Source organism: Myiozetetes cayanensis, unplaced genomic scaffold, assembly GCF_022539395.1.
Source record: "Myiozetetes cayanensis isolate MyiCay16 unplaced genomic scaffold, myiCay2020 scf1, whole genome shotgun sequence".
NCBI lineage: Eukaryota > Metazoa > Chordata > Aves > Passeriformes > Tyrannidae > Myiozetetes > Myiozetetes cayanensis.
Window position 1 is genome coordinate 50573415 of NW_026086604.1, and position 17056 is coordinate 50590470.

Here is a 17056-nt window from a genome sequence, read left to right on the forward strand (position 1 = left end):
AGGACAGCCTTCATACCCACGGAAGTGCTGCAGCTGCACAGTGAACCAACCTCAGACATCTGGCAAACCGACGCAGGATTTTTCCTTCCCAGTAAGTCTTTTCGCTCTGAAAAAATAGGAACCTGAACTGTTACTGTCTGAACAGTTTAAAAGGGGGGTTACTTTATTTTATTTATTGAAAGATAAGAAAAGAATAAACAATAAGCAATACTCCTCTCAGATCACATCCCTACCACAAGTCTGAAAACATAAGCTTGTGTCCAAGGCCTTGCAGGATTCCAGCCGGCCTTACAGGTTTCCTGGGCTCTGCCCTGTACACACCAGGTTTCCATTGCTGGCTCAGCTTTGCTCTCACCGAAGCAAAAGCCATCTGTGCTGGTGTGATTGTGGAAGGTTTCCTCTCTGGTGCAGCAGGTACTCTGAAAGCACTGTCTTGTAACACAGTCCTGCAGGGAACCACGTGAGGGGCTCCAGAAACTCACGGTCCTTTATGATGAAGATAAAGGGCTGCTGTACAAGAGGTTTTCACTTCCATTCACTAATTCCCATACTAGCACTGGAGGGAATAATTTTCGTCTCCGTGTCCCATCAGATTATTGATCTAAGTCTTAATTTTTAAAATCTGTGTACTGAAGCCAAGAATTTTACACCTGACCATGTAAAGCTACTCCCTTTCAATTAAAAAAAATAAATAACAAAGCATCGATCCACGTCTTTGCTAGAAAGGTCTGATCAAGCCTAATCTGTCAAGGTTTTCATTTCTCAGCATGCACCTCTGACTCACAAGACTTCATCTGCAGAGGGAAAAATGCCTCATCCGGACCAAATATGGCTTATATCCAACAGCACAAGTTCTCCACAGCATTCTTTAAACACACTCCAACAGCAGAGGGTGGAAAAGTGCTCCTCCACAGGTTCCCATCAGGGCTGCTCCGTCCACCCAGGAGGGGTGGATGGTTTATTAAAATAAACCAAAGCAAAACACAAAACCCCTCAGTCAGAAGAAACTGTGAAATAAATGACCAGTACAGAAGAAATGGCCCCGCCCCCACCTGAGCCTTGGTTGTCACCGTACTCAAACCAAGTTTATTTGGGTTCTTTCTTACACCGGAAACCTGGACTGACTAAAAAAAATAACTGACATTTCTTTTGATGTTCAAACAAAGGACCTCTTCTCAGCCCTGTTAAAAAAACATGCAGAGGAGTGTGCTCAGTACCTTCCATAATCACAGACACGATCCCAAACCAGCAGTTAATCCCTGTAAAACATTTCCCACACAGAAACACTACTACACCTCTGCAGAAATCGGGTCACGGAATTTCTAGCAGACCATGATCGGAGAGCTGCAAGATGTTTAAACATCTGGCTATTTATCTCTGCTAAGTCACAGTGCATTTTAATCATCTAGACGTAGTCCAACCTCAGCAGCAATTGAACCTTAAAATAATCCCATTAACTTGGGCTCTTTATTTATTTTCCTGATCTAAATAAAAAGTGAAATAAAGGTTAATTAAAGCTAAAAGGCAGAGCCTGAAAGCACTTTGGGGGTGGGGGGATGGTTGGGAATATTTTAAATGAGCTTTCCTGTCATATTTTCATATTTTAAGGTACTCTACGAGTATGTCCTAACTCCGCATATAAAGATTTATCACTTTAAATATACTTACCAGCACAGACAGGGAGGCAAGCCTTCCCCATCACTATCAAACAGAACTGACAGGAGAAAGTGGAACACAGAACAAGCTTTTATCCATCTGCCTGTCTCAGACTCCCCTTCCCATCCTCCCAAGACAGAGGTCCTTAGGCTGAAACCAGGCCAGAAAACATGAGCACTGCACATCAGATCCCCCACCAAAGGACAAGGGACCAGCAGGAGACCCTGCCAACAGGAAGGAACCCAATCAAGTGTAAGAGCGTGCCTGAGCCATGGGACAGACTTTGCCATCCTGCCCATCCACTACCAATCCCAGTCAGCCATCTCTGCTGCCCGACCTCTGACAGTGCAGGGAAAAGGGGGCGAGCACTAACGAGCCTAACAAGTAACCCTGCTGTTCCACAGTCCTAATGAACGTAGGATCTTGTCCACGGGGCCAGGAATTTGTGCAACAGCTATCTGGGACATTCAAAACTGGAAAAAAAAATCGGTTTCCAAGCCTCAGTCATGTCTTGGTTACAAACAATCCACCCTCTAGAGGGTTCCAGACATTTGCTAGTTCATTGGCGTGAAATCTGCATGAAAATGTGGCAAGGAAATGGCCCTACAAAATCCTGATGGGTCTCTGGGGAGGAACAATGAAAAAAAGAGAACCTGCTGTGGAAAAACAGCAAGGAGGAGAAAGGCAGACAGCGCTGTAACCAGGACATGGAAAAAAAAGGGATTCTCTGTGAAGAATTCTCATGGAGAAGCTCTAAGGTGAGCCAAGAGATTAAAGGAAATCCATGAAAATCGCTTGTGAAGAACCAACCTGGTATTCCGCCAAGAAGGCGGGGGTAGAGGTAGGATATGGTTTTTGGGAAACCACGGACCAACAGATGCTAATTCAGGAGCCACCTCACTTTCCGCTCAGGAAACCCTGACCAAAAGAGAAATGAATTGAGATACAGAGCTCAAATCTTTCTTTAGGGAAGACACAGATGATGTAATTCATAGAATCATAGAATCATAGAATAGATTGGGTTGGAAAAGACCTCCAAGATCATCAAGTCCAACCCCTGATCCAACTCTAATTACTATATCATGGCACTAAGGGCCATGTCCAATCTCTTTTTAAAAACTTCCAGGGATGGTGAATCCACCACCTCTCTGGGCAGGCCGTTCCAATGCCTGATCACCCTCTCTGTAAAGAATTTCTTCCTAACATCTAACCTAAACTTCCCCTGGCAGAGCTTGAGCCCATGTCCCCTTGTCCTGTTGTTGGTTGCCTGGGAGAAGAGACCAACCCCCACCTGGCTATAACTTCCCTTCAGGTAGTTGAAGAGAGTGATGAGGTCACCTCTAAGCCTTCTCTTCTCTAGACTAAACAATCCCAGCTCCCTCAGCCTCTCCTCATAGGACTTGTGCTCAAGTCCCTTCACCAGCCTGGTTGCTCTTCTCTGGACCCGCTCCAGCACCTCAATATCCTTCCTGAACTCAGGGGCCCAGAGCTGAACATGCTGGACGCAATCACTCAAGGTGCGGCCTCACCAACGCAGAGTACAGGGGAAGGATCACTGCCCTGCTCCTGCTGGCCACACTGTTCTTGATGCAGGCCAGGATGCCATTGGCCTTCTTGGCCACCTGGGCACACTGCTGGCTCATGTTCAGCTTCCTGTCAATCAGCACCCCCAGGTCCCTTTAGTTAAAGTCACCTACAAGGACAAGGGCTGACAATTTTGAGACATCCGCCAGCTGCTTGTAGAATAATTCATCCCCTTCATCATCCTGGTATGGCGGTCTATAACAGACACCCATGATGATGTCAGTCTTGTTGGTCTTCCCCCTGATTTTGATCCACAGGCACTCAACCTTATTGTTGCTGACCTCAAGTTCAACAGGGTCCAGAGAGTCTCTAACATATAAAGCCACCCCTCCACCTCTCCTCCCCTGCCTGTTCTTCCTGAAGAGCTTATAGCCTTCCATAGCAGCACTCCAGACATGCGAGTCATCCCACCATGTTTCTGTGATGGCGACTACATCATAGCCTTCCTGCTGCACAATTGCCTCCAGCTCCTCTTGTTTGTTGCCCATACTGCGTGCATTAGTGTACATGCACTTCAGGTGGGCTGTTGATTTAATTCTTAACTCAGGCTTTCCATCCTTAGGCTGATCACTGGAGAGCCCGGTTTCAACCCCTTCCCCCTTCAAACCTAGTTTAAAGCCCTCCTAATCAGCCTCGCTAACTTATGGGCTACAGTCCTCTTATTCTTCCTAGAAAGATGAATCCCATCTGATTTTAAGAAACTAGGTACCATGGAGTTTGCCCCATGGTCAAAGAAACCAAAATTTTGATGGTGGCACCAATTCTTTAGCCATCTGTTGAGGAGTTGGGCTTTTTTACTCCTCTCTTTATTTAACTCCTCATCCATCCCAGATAGTACAGGAACTGAGGCAAATATCACCTGTGCTCCTGTCCCCTGAACTGACTGACCCAGTGCTTTAAAGTCTTTTTTAATTATCTTTAATTATTCAGCGGGATCTCTGGCACCATCTCCAGGCTCTACCCCACAGAATAAACAGCTTCCTTTTTACCTGCTCAGAACAGAGATGCACATTCCCCCAAACCCCATATCCTTAGGGACAAGTTGAAGCCTGAATTATTGACCTCACTTAACACTGCCAGCATGAGAAAATTCCCTACCACAGTTAACCACTAGAGTCCACATCCCTCAGGCTGTAGATCACACGCTCTTGGGAAATGCTGAGAATAAAGCAAGTCTTCCCTTCCCTTCCACTTCTGTGGAATCACCAAATGAAGCAGAAAAGAGGTGGAGAGACTAGGAAATATCTGAAAGGATCAGATACAATCTTTCATTTTACTGGGCTGGTGGAACAGTACACAAGTACAGTGATGGAATTAGGTTGGGCCATGTTAATTCTGGACACCAAAAACCAGGATTTGAGTCCCAGTATTCCTCCAGTGAATCCTGAGCTCCATTTACAGTTAGAGGATGACCTGAAGTATCCCCTGGTCTGAAGAAAGAGCTGGACCCTTTCAACTCAGGAACTGCACACATGATCCAACTTTAATTCAACTGTCGTTACACTGAGGCAAAAAACAGATGAAGGGATTTATTTACTCTGAACAAAACACAGAAATCAACTGGACTTCGGTGCACATTTCTAAAATGGGAATCATCTGGCCTGGGAGAGAATGAGCTCCTTTTAGGTGTTCTCCTTATGGCAATAGGAAGAGCTCAGAACTCAGAAATCCTCCTGCCCGAAGAGCTCACTGCTTCCTGACAGCCTGTTACCACCCACAGTGCTGTCACACTGCCTACTCCTCCAGGGATTAAGCCAATTTTGAAAAGAAAAAGGGACATGCAAAGGAAAAACTATAAAAACAAACAAAAGATTAAAAACACACACACACAAAAAAAGAAAATAAAAATCAAACAAACCCTTCAAAAACCCAAACCCACCACACTTCAAGGCAGAGATGACTCTATATCTTAACCACCACCATGGCTGTTCTAGGAGTACAAACACAACCTCTGGGGAGTAAACAGCAACTTCCTGTTTACAAGAAAAGAAACTGCAAAAGAGTCTGTTTTCCCAAGGAAATAGGAGGGAGAAAAAAAAAATAAAAAAAGAGACACCTGCCTGAGGCTCAACTGCCAGGGCATCAGGTACCTGACTGATAAATGAAAGTGTTCTGCTACAATACATCAAAGACAAGCTGCCACAGCCATTTCTACCTCCTCGGGGAAAAAAACAGCTTCACACACACTTTGGGTTCCACAGGCTGGAAGAAAGGGGATTTAAGCAAGCTGCCCCTGGAAGACACAGGAGATACTGTATCAGCAATTTTAAAGGAGAGGAAACAAAGTAGTCAACAGACTGAAGGCAGGTTAAAGGCAGTTTGACCTCACGGTTTCCTGTAAGCCTGGACTGAGGTGGATATTCAGACTTACTTCCAGGCAAGATGCCATTTCCTGCTGCAGTAACAGGCTGCCAGGCACAACAGGGATGCCTGGAAGAAACTACCAAAACCTCAGCTACACAGTCAAAGTACGTCTATGATGTCATATATTCCATCTCAAAATGCAAAATTCTCCACAATCATTAAGCAAATCCCTTGCCCCTGAAACAGCCATCGAAGTGTAGAGAACTGAAGGAAAAAGGCCACTTAAATTTCAAACTTATTCTTTTAATGTCTTAAAAAGGTCACAAGATTTTTTTTTTTTTTTTTCAATCTTATTAATAAATTTTATTTGGACAAGTAGAGAACAACTTGTATCACAACAGCTTTTAAACAACATGATTAAAGACTGCAGCACTCCAAGGAGGCTCACAGATATGTACAGTATATGAAGAAAAAAGCTGCACCTTCAGAGCCGATCATGATCAAGTTAAAAATACCTGACTTAAAGTACATGTGCTAATAAATTTCCTTTAGGTCATGACCAGCATGAAAATAATTAGGACACAGGTACTCAGCAAAGTTTTCTGCTAATGGGTACAGCAATATGCTGCATTTAAGGATTAAAATCAGATTCTAGTTTAGTGTTAGCACTGAGCCCTTAAGAGAAATCCAAATTTTCTACTTTTCTCCATTTACAAACATCAAAGCTATTCCCACTTAAGGGTGTGCCCAGCTGCACACAAATCAAGTCCTTGAATGATAAAAACTTTCAGCTCTAATACTGGAGGTCTCACGTCCCGGTACAAATTTGCCTCTCTGGCCATTCCGTCTATCAGTTGCTACAGAAAATACTTGCTAAGTTAACTCCTCAGGAGAAACAATGCAGGTCTCTGGAAATCACATCCTTTCTACAATGAAAATGATCTGCCAATTCAAGTTTCATTTGTTCAGGAAGACAGAAGATTTAAGGCTTCGGTGGCAAAAATAATCCTCTGAGCAGTGTTTTTTTCTAAAGTCAAGCTGACATAGGTATGTTTACTTTTTCTTGACTTAAAATCCCTGGTTTAGATAATATCCACCTTTTAAATCTGGCAAGAAATCCCTCCTTCCAAAGAGGTTGTTCTAAATCAACCATTTTAGAAGCATTTGAGGATAGTTTGTTTAATTTTTTTTTTTTTTTTAATTATAGCAACATTTAGAACTCATTAATAAGTTGAAGAAGCAGTGCTCATGGCATCATCTGCAATTTTGGTACTGGCAGGATGGATGCTCGCAAAATACTTGACGTCACTGTCCTCGTCCATCTGAAGGGCCATAATTGTCTGTTCCACAGCTTCTTGATGAGAGTTGGCAGAGTTGAGAAAATATTCTGTAAGAGAAAAGGCACAAGACTTATGGGAGGAGAAGAAGGCAGAGAGTTCAACGCAAACCTCAGCGTACCACCACGAGATACAAAATCTCAGAGGACAGTGCACACTTACAGTCCAATGGAATATCTGGGAGGCTCAAAATACACGTCTGAACATACCCATGAATTCATCTTTTAAAAAATTTCATTCCATGTTACAGAGCACAGTTTCTCTACTGGTGCTGTTTGAGTACAGGATTTCTGTGGCCCTTCAGTACAAAAGTGTGACAGACTCCAGGGCCAAAGAGGAAGAAAAAATCCTGCAAATGACTCAGGAGGAGTCTGCTGGTATTTAGGACAGAGAGAAAATACCACCAAGCTTGTGGCCATGCCAATCCATTTCACTGCCAGCCTTGCCAGGGGATTATCAAATGATAAAACTAAGATAACTTGAAATAAGAGTGGAAGAAGTTCCAACATCTGACAGTTTTCATGAACTACAGAGCACAAGGTGCACAAAAAGCAGCGTAACTACAAAAAGCTCACAGGAAGAGCAGTTTAGGTGTGAGGTTTAAAAGCTCCTGAACTTATTTTTTAAATCTGCCTTTCAAAGTCTATCCAACATCCTTAATTATACACAGAACATCTCTGAGGCAGGGACTATACAAAAATATCAGTACCCCAGGACAGTAGGAAGAACAGTGAGATCCTTGGCACAAGTTAACAGAGGATAAATCACTGCACATCAACTGATCCATCTTAACCATCTCCTTATGCTTATTCAGAGCCTCCAGCGTGCACAAGACAGCTCCCAACAGCCCCAGTGCTCACTGTGTTGGCATCCTTTGCACTGTCCAGTATTCTGAGCATTCTGCATTTTTCTACAGCAGTCCTTGAGCCAGTGTAAGATTTTGAGAATGAAAGTAATCAGAACTGGATGAAGTGTTCCAAGCATGGACACTCTGCTGTTTTACAAAATACCATAATATTTCTAATGCTGTTTTCCTTCACAGTGCTTTGGGCTCTGAGCACTGCTGACTCCTCTGGCACCTGCTATGCACCAGGGACACTTTCCTAAGCCTTTTCCAAAGTCTGCAATTTGAGAGTTGCATGCTTATTTCCCTGAAGAGAACCCACTGCTGCCATAAAATATAAAAATCACAAAGCAGCCACCTCTTCTCCCCCTAGTGAGAAAACAGACGGTGAATTTGTATGGAAGGATTTCTCTTTCTTATTCTTTTTACACAGAACATCGACAGATTTTTATTTTTTTTTAACCAAATAAAGGGCTCAACAACTTCACAGTTGCTAGTTGTTCATTTCTGGGTTTTGGTGACACCTCTACAAACAAGCTCCTTCAAGGAAAATGACACCAAAACAACAGGCTGGCATAGGAGCAAGAACTCTGAATTCCTCAGCATTACACAACAGCAGGTCTGACACCACAACGGGGGTCACGGTTTTATCTCAGCCAAGGTAACATCCCACACCAATGAGACTGTAAAAGCAAGAGCAGCCCACACCTGATACTGTTTCTTCTTTCCAAGCTGACTACAGGGAAGTGAAGGGACAAAAAATCCTCCCACAGTCAGCCCATTGCAACTCTCTCTGCCACTGACCTTTCTCTAAAAGAGTTTGCTTTAATGTTTTCGCGAGCAGGACTCGAACATTTGGAACCTTGTCAGATGCCAAGTGCAGTAAGTGTGGCAGCAGATGCACAGCAAACTGCTCCATGGGCAGGCAGTCATCTTCACTGATAGTCTGGCAAGAAGGCAGAAGCAATTCCATTAAATTTCAGCACAGTGAGGATAAAATCCCAACAGGCAGTCAGAGCTAACAGATCCTATTAACTTCATAGCATGGATACAGTAGTTAGTATCCACAAAGGTTTAAAATATGGTACAATACTTTCTAGCACAAACCTCTACATAATGAAGCAAGTTAGAGTTGAGGAAATTCAGGCTCAGTTACAAGCCTAATAAAGGCTGGAACTTCCCTTTTATTTTTATTTGTTTAATAATTGTACCATTTGAACACAGGGAAGGAGAGTAGAAGACCTTTCCAATCCTTCTCAAGATTTAGTCTTTGTTTTAACTAGTTCTATATTAAAACAAGAATGGTTCATCTCAATAAACATCTGTTGTACCCAAGCGTGTTTCTCTACAGAAGCTCAGAGCTCACATTTCTCCAAATACTTCTAAGACCTGTCCCACTTGGGCAGCAGCCACGTTGGCTCCCAGTCTGCACCTCTGCTACAGCCTCCAAATTTGACCATTTCTGTGGGACCCCAGCTGGTTTCAACTCCTCTGCTTATTTTGCTGAGAATACACTGGTTTTGACCAAGCTGCACGAGGCAGCTAAGGAGGTACAGGCAGCTCCTGCTGATTGATTTCTAAAGGGCAACCCAAAGGAATGGTGGGCTACTGCAGAATGTTACAAAAATCAACAAAGCTCAGGGAAGTTTCTCAACTCAGGGATTACTTTGCCATGTTTCTGTCCTATATTAAACATCAGAATAGATGACCTGGTGCTAATATGCTGAGCTAAAGATGCATTCAAGCTCATCTCACAGAAGAAAGCAGCCATAAAACTATTCGCTTGGAAACAAAGTTCTGAAATATTCATTAAAATACGGTCAGTATTCAGCTGGAGAGTTCCAGTTGCCAAGGCCCCATAATCCTGGCCACCACCACCACCACCACCTCCCAAAACCAAACCAAGAAGACATTTCACCTGGCAAATAAAGACAAAAGTTTGCCGACCAGACCATTTGTGGCATCTACAGAACTTTTCAACGAGCTCATTCATGAGGTCTACCACGAAGGTTGACGTTGAAGCCATGTACAGCTTTTTTACCATCTCACTAACCTTGAAGAAATGAGGAAAAAAGAAATTCAATTTTTTTTTTCTGACCACCAATGCTCAGAAGTTTGAAATCCTAAATTTATTTAGGTTGCTTTACCAGCTTGTAGGAAATCCAACGGACAGAAGACACTTTGTCTGCACAGAGGCTGAAAGCAATAGGTCGCAAGTAGTCATAGATGTCTCTGGCACTGTACAGGTCTAGCAGCAAGATCAGTTGCCTGCAAGATGGAAAAAAACCCAAACAGAGCATATTATAATAAGAAAAAATGTAGCTCAACTGAATATCATCATTTATATGATAACACTTATCAAACATGCATTGTGGCTGTAATAAAGTTACTGGGAAGCAAAATCTTCTATTTTTCAGTGCCATCAGTTTGACTATGGGCCACTTGCAAATATTAAATTGCCCCTTATTCACAATACTGCCAAAACGGTGTCTGAGCTTGAAGAATGTAAAGCCAGGGCAGAAGCAAGAGGCCAAGGCTGCATTTATCAGGGATCCTGACAACAGCTACAGTGTAGGTGCAGCACAGCGATCCAGCTGCGACACTGGGCGTGCACGCACATCTGAATACCTGGTAAAGACACCTCGCACATAAAACACACGTACAGCAACTTCTCTGACTGAGTTTGGTAAGTATCCTTGGCCAATTAAGTACATTGATTTAACAAATCAATAAACTTGCTCTTCTTCAGAGTGTACTGGATAACTGAGAAATTACTATTATAAGTGATATACAACTACTGGGAATTTCTAGGCAAGGGGATGAATAGGATAAGGGCTATCTACTAATTAAAAATGAAATTAAGAATATTACAGTAAAACCTCTATTATGTTATTTTCACAATTTTAAATATCCATAACAATAAAAGCAATCATTCAGAAAACAACATACTCAGCCAGCTCAGCTCGGAAACGCCAGTTCCTGCTGTTATCAGTCACCAGGAATTCCTGAAGTTGATAAAGATACTCTCGTCTTTTGTCAACATGAAGAAGCTGTAACAGTAAATGTAAACATACATAAAGAACAATAGGCTACAATCAGCAGACAGAACAAGAGCTTTAAAATACAGCTAATGAAACACTGATCTTCATTTAAAAACCCCCAATCTTTAGCAATGGTGTTGCCTTCTTGGGCTAAACCCTATCATGTTTAAGGATGGGGCACTACTGAAAGCAAAATCTAATCTAGGCTCTACTTTTATTCCAGGAAACGAGAGGCATAACAGTAAAGACAATTTCATGATTTTTGTCTTTCAGCTCCAAAAATGAGGCACTTACAGAAAAACTTCAACAGAAATTTGACAAGTTCTGTAGAGAGGTTACAGCCACCAAAAAAATCATCGACTGCCATCTATATTTTGAATAATCACGCACAAACAAGGCTCTTCTGAGAAAAGAATGTATCAGCAACAGAGATCTCCTGTAAAACGTATTCTACTATTCAGATATCTGCAGAGATTCCCACAAAGTAATACCAGTGTTATGTTAAAAAGCAGGTGCATACAAAGACACGAATCACTCATAATTGCACTTGACCAGAGTGGAACACAGACATACCTTCAGAAAGTCATGCAAGTGCTTAAGCACACCTATCCTGACTTCATCCAGGTCTTTCAAAAAGCCATTGAAGACAGGAACTAAATCTCCGGCTGTAAGCTGGTCTCCAAGGATGACAGCAAGTTCGTGTATAGAAAATGCCAGTGTCCGCCGAACCTTCCACTGCAACATAAATAAATTAATGTTATTGATCTGAAGTGCTCTTTCCTAACCTGAGGGTCAGCATCAGAGCTGGACTCCCAGCAACCTACAGTACTGACAAACACCTTCAAAGTGTCTCGTGTAACAACTGAAAGTTAAACTGGAAATTTAAAAGAAAAAAAAAAAAAAAAAGGGAAAATGAAAGAGAGGACAAATGATAGGGTATCATCTCTTCCACCTGAATATCAAGGAACCAGGTAAACAGAAGTAATGAAAATATTTTAACTTTCTGGATGCCAGGAAGGAAAATAGTATTCCTGACATCAGTAGTCTTGCACACATTACTTTTGCTTTAAATTCTTTCATATAAATTAGTTTCATGTTACCACTCTCTCCCTCACTTAATTTATAAAGCAGAATAAAATATATATCCCACAATATTTCAGCTGGGATATTTTAGCTTCCATAATAGGTAAAGTTTCTTCCACACCGAGTAGCCCAAGACCAGCAGAGCTTTTAGACACCCTAAATTGAGGGTGCACTATTTTAATCGAGTAGTTATTTCAAATAAGTCTTTTTAAAATAAAATAGCATCTATTCTTTAGCCAGCACTTTCCAATTAGCCTGGGTACTGTTCTTTTGCCCTGGTTTGGTGATTTGATCTTAATTCAGATTAGACTGGCAATAAAATTCCAGATTGTTTTGAACAAAGGGTAATTTGTTTTTACTTATGTTTTAAATTTATTAGCTGTTTGTTTTTAATGGCTGCAAAAGAGTTTGGAAAACATGAGCAATAGCCATGTATAAATTGCTCACTGCGTATCACTGAGAACTGCTGCTCTGACACAGCAAGCAGCAAGTTCAAGAGAGGTGAAGTAGTCTGAGAATATTTAAAAAAAAAGTGCAAAGAGCATCTCCAAAAAAGGAAACAAGGGAGGACTGGGAAACAACTGTAAACCAACAGCAAAATGAATAAAGCCACCTCCTTACCACCTGACAACAAGGAAAATGGTGCTATTTCCAGCATTTGTTTTTAAAGCAGCAATGCTGCGTGGTGACAAGTGATGTTATTTCTCTATGACTGACTGGATGCAGCACCAAAGGCCTGGCGTGAGGCTGACTCACTGAGCTCCAGACATGCCTGCAGGGGCAATGTCTGCTTGAAGAGCAGCACAGCCCAAATTCTCATACCTCTGAGACTCCCAGACACCACCGTAAGATCTCAAGCAAGCAGAGGAAATTGGAGACCACTCCTCACTTTCCTACTGGAGATACACCTCCCACTCTAACCGCCCTATTTCCTTACTATCTGAGCACTACACACCCCCAGCTTCTTCTGAGACAACCATTATACCTTCATTCCTTATATAAATAACTAACATCAGCAAGAGAAAGCTCCATGTAAAAAGCAGGGCAACCCAACACCCAGCAAACAAGAGAAACCACCACAGAGGTTCAGATTGTTCGTTGTCACATCACAGAAGTTCAGGTCACTTGCTGTGAGAGCTGCTTGAGCTTACCTGCATGTCAGATGCCAGTGTCTCATAGGTGTCTTTCAGACAGTGCCAGTTCTGCCTGCCCAGTGTCAGTGCCACCCCTGGCAGGCTGTAGGCACAGTGCTTGGCAATCTCGGTATCGACTGTTTGTGCGCGAGACGGATCAGTCATTGATAGGTACTGATCCAGCAAGGCTTGAGGTACCACATCCTGCGGGCAACAAAAGGGTACAGTCTTTACACTATTTTCAATTAATCCTCATAAGGGTTACTAAAATTCCAGGGCACGCTGTCAGAAAAAAAAAACAAAACATTTTTTTCTACCACAGCTATAGAATATTACTTAATTACAGTGTCCCAGTGGAGCACAAAGGTTTTGTATTTCCTAATTTCCACCAAAAGGTTCCAAAGAAACTATGAAATGACTGGGGGCTATTTGAAAATATACAGATCCACAGAACAGATGAACAAGTGGATCACAGTTGTCTTAGGGAGACCAGGAAATTAAAAGATTACATTCTATTACATTCTATGTCTCTGCAAACATTCAGGCTCATGAGTTGTGCAAACTGGCCATTTTAACGCACCCATAAAAATAGGCAGAACAGCAAATGATGAGACTTGCTCAAAAAAACTTTCCCTAATTCTCTCAAAATCTTGGGAAGGTAGAGAGAATAAAACTAAATCAAACTGCCTTGGGGAGGCAGGGAAGGGAAGGGAGCAGAGTATAGTGTGTTCGGTATTGCTTCCAAACTCCCTGAATAGCCAACACGAAGGAAAATGCTTCTCCAGAGACAAAGAGATCTCTGGTGAAGACCATTCCTTCTGTTCACTGAGAAACTAAAGCATCTAAACCAAAATTTTGTGAAAACCTCTTTGCATTGACTTCACCACTATCTTTGCACAGACTCTACCAAGGGGTGTACGAGAACATTTCCCTGACACAGCTGCCCCATAGCTCTGCTGACAAGAAACAAAGAGGGACCTAAGGTTCCCACTCAAAGAATCACACTGTTGCACGGTGGCACACAATGTTAAACTATGTAACAACAAACCTTTGATTCCTTTTGGGAAAAATAGCAGAGAGACAGTTTGAGCTCAATGAAACACTTTCACAACTGTTCTGCAAAAAGCTATCATGGGGTGGGGGCGGTTTCACTCAAATCATGTAATTAAAAAATCCTGTTTCCTCAATAACCTAATTCCCATGACCGCATCGTTTCCACAGCAAATTAAACCAAATGAAACCAGAGCCTGAAAATCTATGACAACTGTTACCTCATGTCAAAAAACTATTGTCATCTCCTATGCATAAATGTAACAGAAACAACTGCTGAACTCAGCCATTACCTCTGGAAAGAAGGAATATTTTAAAACTACTTAAGAGGTTTGCCCATCTAATAGAAACCATATCACGTCAGGAATGACTGAAAGAAAGGGATAAAGGAGATCCTCATACACGTTAAAAAAAATTCCACTTATCTGATACACATAAGAAAACCAGAAGTCACTTTAATTTACCTGTACTTTGGATTTTCTTTCTTCTTCAGGGCTGAAACTACTGTTGGTGCTTAAATCTGAATCATTATGAATATAGTGAAGTGTAGAATCCATACTCTGTGAAAAAAAGAAAATGAAAGGTTACACAAAATACACTCTAGGATTAAACATAAAAGAAATATCAACACCAAGAAGTGCTGCCCTAACTTCAGAGTCTTTTTTTTAGATTAAAGGAAAATATGTTTTAATATCAAATACAATTTTGCTACAGCCCAAAATCTTTTTGCTTTCAATTTCAAACTGAGGCTCTTCTTATTCTGCTCCAAATTTTGGTTCTTATGGAATGAAAAAATCACAGGAGAGGAGAAACTTTGAGACCGCGTTAAGGAAAATGTAATCCAACATATGGGTCACATTGCCTGTCCCTTGAATGGAAAATGAGGAAACACCTGTAGCCAGTTTTGTTGGATTTGTTGCTTTGGATCTGTGCTAGAAAAAGGTCAAAACAAAGCCACCCTCACAGTGAAGAGTAGAAACTGATAGGACTTATGCTGTTGCTCATTTCTATTCTACAATCTTCTCTATGGATAAGCTTCATCTTATAATGTGGAGTCCTAGCTGGCCATAGCTGCTGAACACAGTCATCACCTCTCTCATCAGTTCTATTAAAATAATTTTTAGCAATCATTCAAGCAACCTGGCTACATATCTGGACCTTGAAGACAAGGGCTGAGCCCCTGTTTCAGAATTCTGCCGAGCAGCAGAGGTTTGATACGCTGTGACGAACTGTGCTGCTGAGGGGATGCAGCACTGTCACTTTCCATACAAGTGGAGCTCCCCAAATACAATGGACTTTGCATAATAAACCATGAATCTCAAGAAGTAGGCGATGAATATTAGAAAAGTAGATCAGGCTGCTGTGTGGTGGCACAGGACAAAAAGGCATTTTTGCTAGAATTGAGCCAAGGTATCTTATCTATTCACAGACGCTGCGGGGTGAGCTCCCAGGGTCAACACAAGCAATGAGAACACGCCTACTCTACCAGCTGTTCAGATTATTTTGACAACGAGGATTTTCCAGCAAACTACAGACTTCTTCAAAAAAGCCTCCAGGATACCATCTGTCTTCCTTGGTTTGACTTCATATAGTTGCTTTTTCCTCTTCCATGAGCTGCTTTTATCTAAGAACTGGGCTGTAATTTTAGTTGCTGAGGCATAATTACAGGTGATAAAGACCAGGCAGAGCTGTGAGGCAACTACATATTACTGGCACAGCAGCCCATGTCACCTGCCAGGCTCATCAAGCAGCAGCAAGAAAATGTCAAAGAGCCAAGGAATCTGCAAGCAACTTTGCAACTAAACGTGTCCAGCAGCGTACAACTCCCAACTATAAAACCTCCAGAGGCTCTGAAAAACACCCCTGCAGGATTTTTACTTTGACAGTCAATTCCTTCACTCTTTTTTTAGCCTTTTGTTTGGCTGGGGTTTTTTTCCCCAGAAAAAGAGATCATTTTCAGTATTGCCAGAAATTCACCAGTTTTGACTCCTTCCAAATGAAGAAATTACAAGGCAGCCAGCCACACCCTATCCACAGTGCTTTTCATGAGTTGTCCAGGAGCACAGGAACACAGGCTAGTCAGCCATTCTGCTACAACAAAAATGAAAAGACTCCATCACGCACATTCCCTGCTTCCCCAGTTCCAAAAGGCTAAGTTTAAAAAATATAAAATAAAAATCTTACTTTATGGATTGAACTAAGTTGAACAACTAAATATACTGAAGTATGTCTATATATATACACACTGAATATACTGAAGAGGGGAACATTTTTACCCAGCCATTTTTAAAGTCAAATATGCACTTCTTCTGTACAGAACCACAGCATAAGTCAGTATTTAAGTTATGCAGTATCTCTATTCCTGAAGATGAAGTTCCATCTGTACTTCTTCCAGGCACACACCAAGCTGAGCATTTCAGAGAGCCAGGACAGAGAAATTCAGCAGGGTTTAGCCTGGAAGTTTCTGGTGTACCAAACTGGTGAACCACCACCTCTGAGATGCAAAATCTTTGCCATGGCCTTACAAATCTTTAAGGTGAGGTTTCCTTTAGCTTTTATTTTTAAATAGAGATACTTGTGCCAGACAGGAGTGGACTGGTTTTAATTTACTTTCTTTTCTTTTCTACCTCTAACATTAAAAAAAAAAAAAAAAAGGACTCCCACATCCATCCACTGGGTGGATATGACCTGGGGAATTTCTTAAGGCTTACATTTATTTACCAAACCTTATAGAGAATGTACCTGAAGAACATAAAAAAAATGGCTCCTGAGGGAAAATAAAACAGCTACCTTCAGCAAGCAAGTATCATGTCCCAAAATCTTACTGGTTCACTCTATTACACCATTTATTTCATCTGAATAGAGAATCTCTCAGTAATACGTAGAAATAACTCCTTCAGGAGCCAATACAGCTGCTGAAGGACAAGCAAAGTGTGTTTTGCCTGGTGGTATCTGTGCACAACTGAGCAGGCTGCATTCAAATAAAATACTTTAGCTTGATTTTTTTGTCAAGTGTCCAGTACC

General features: G+C 41.8%; 1 protein-coding gene across 8 annotated transcripts in view; it reads right to left on the reverse strand.

Moving 5' to 3' along the window:
* Positions 1 to 5897: 5897 nt before the first annotated feature.
* Positions 5898 to 17056, reverse strand: part of PPP4R1 (protein phosphatase 4 regulatory subunit 1) — a 64781-nt gene continuing 53622 nt past the window's right edge. For all 8 annotated transcript variants that reach the window (XM_050315716.1, XM_050315706.1, XM_050315723.1 and 5 more), the window contains 8 exons: positions 14497 to 14592; positions 13001 to 13186; positions 11340 to 11501; positions 10675 to 10775; positions 9873 to 9993; positions 9644 to 9778; positions 8530 to 8671; positions 5898 to 6931 (listed from right to left, as the gene is read on the reverse strand). In XM_050315716.1, coding sequence (XP_050171673.1) covers positions 6768 to 6931; positions 8530 to 8671; positions 9644 to 9778; positions 9873 to 9993; positions 10675 to 10775; positions 11340 to 11501; positions 13001 to 13186; positions 14497 to 14592 — 1107 coding nt within the window. In that variant the 3' untranslated portion in view covers positions 5898 to 6767. The remainder of the gene's footprint in view (positions 6932 to 8529; positions 8672 to 9643; positions 9779 to 9872; positions 9994 to 10674; positions 10776 to 11339; positions 11502 to 13000; positions 13187 to 14496; positions 14593 to 17056) is intronic.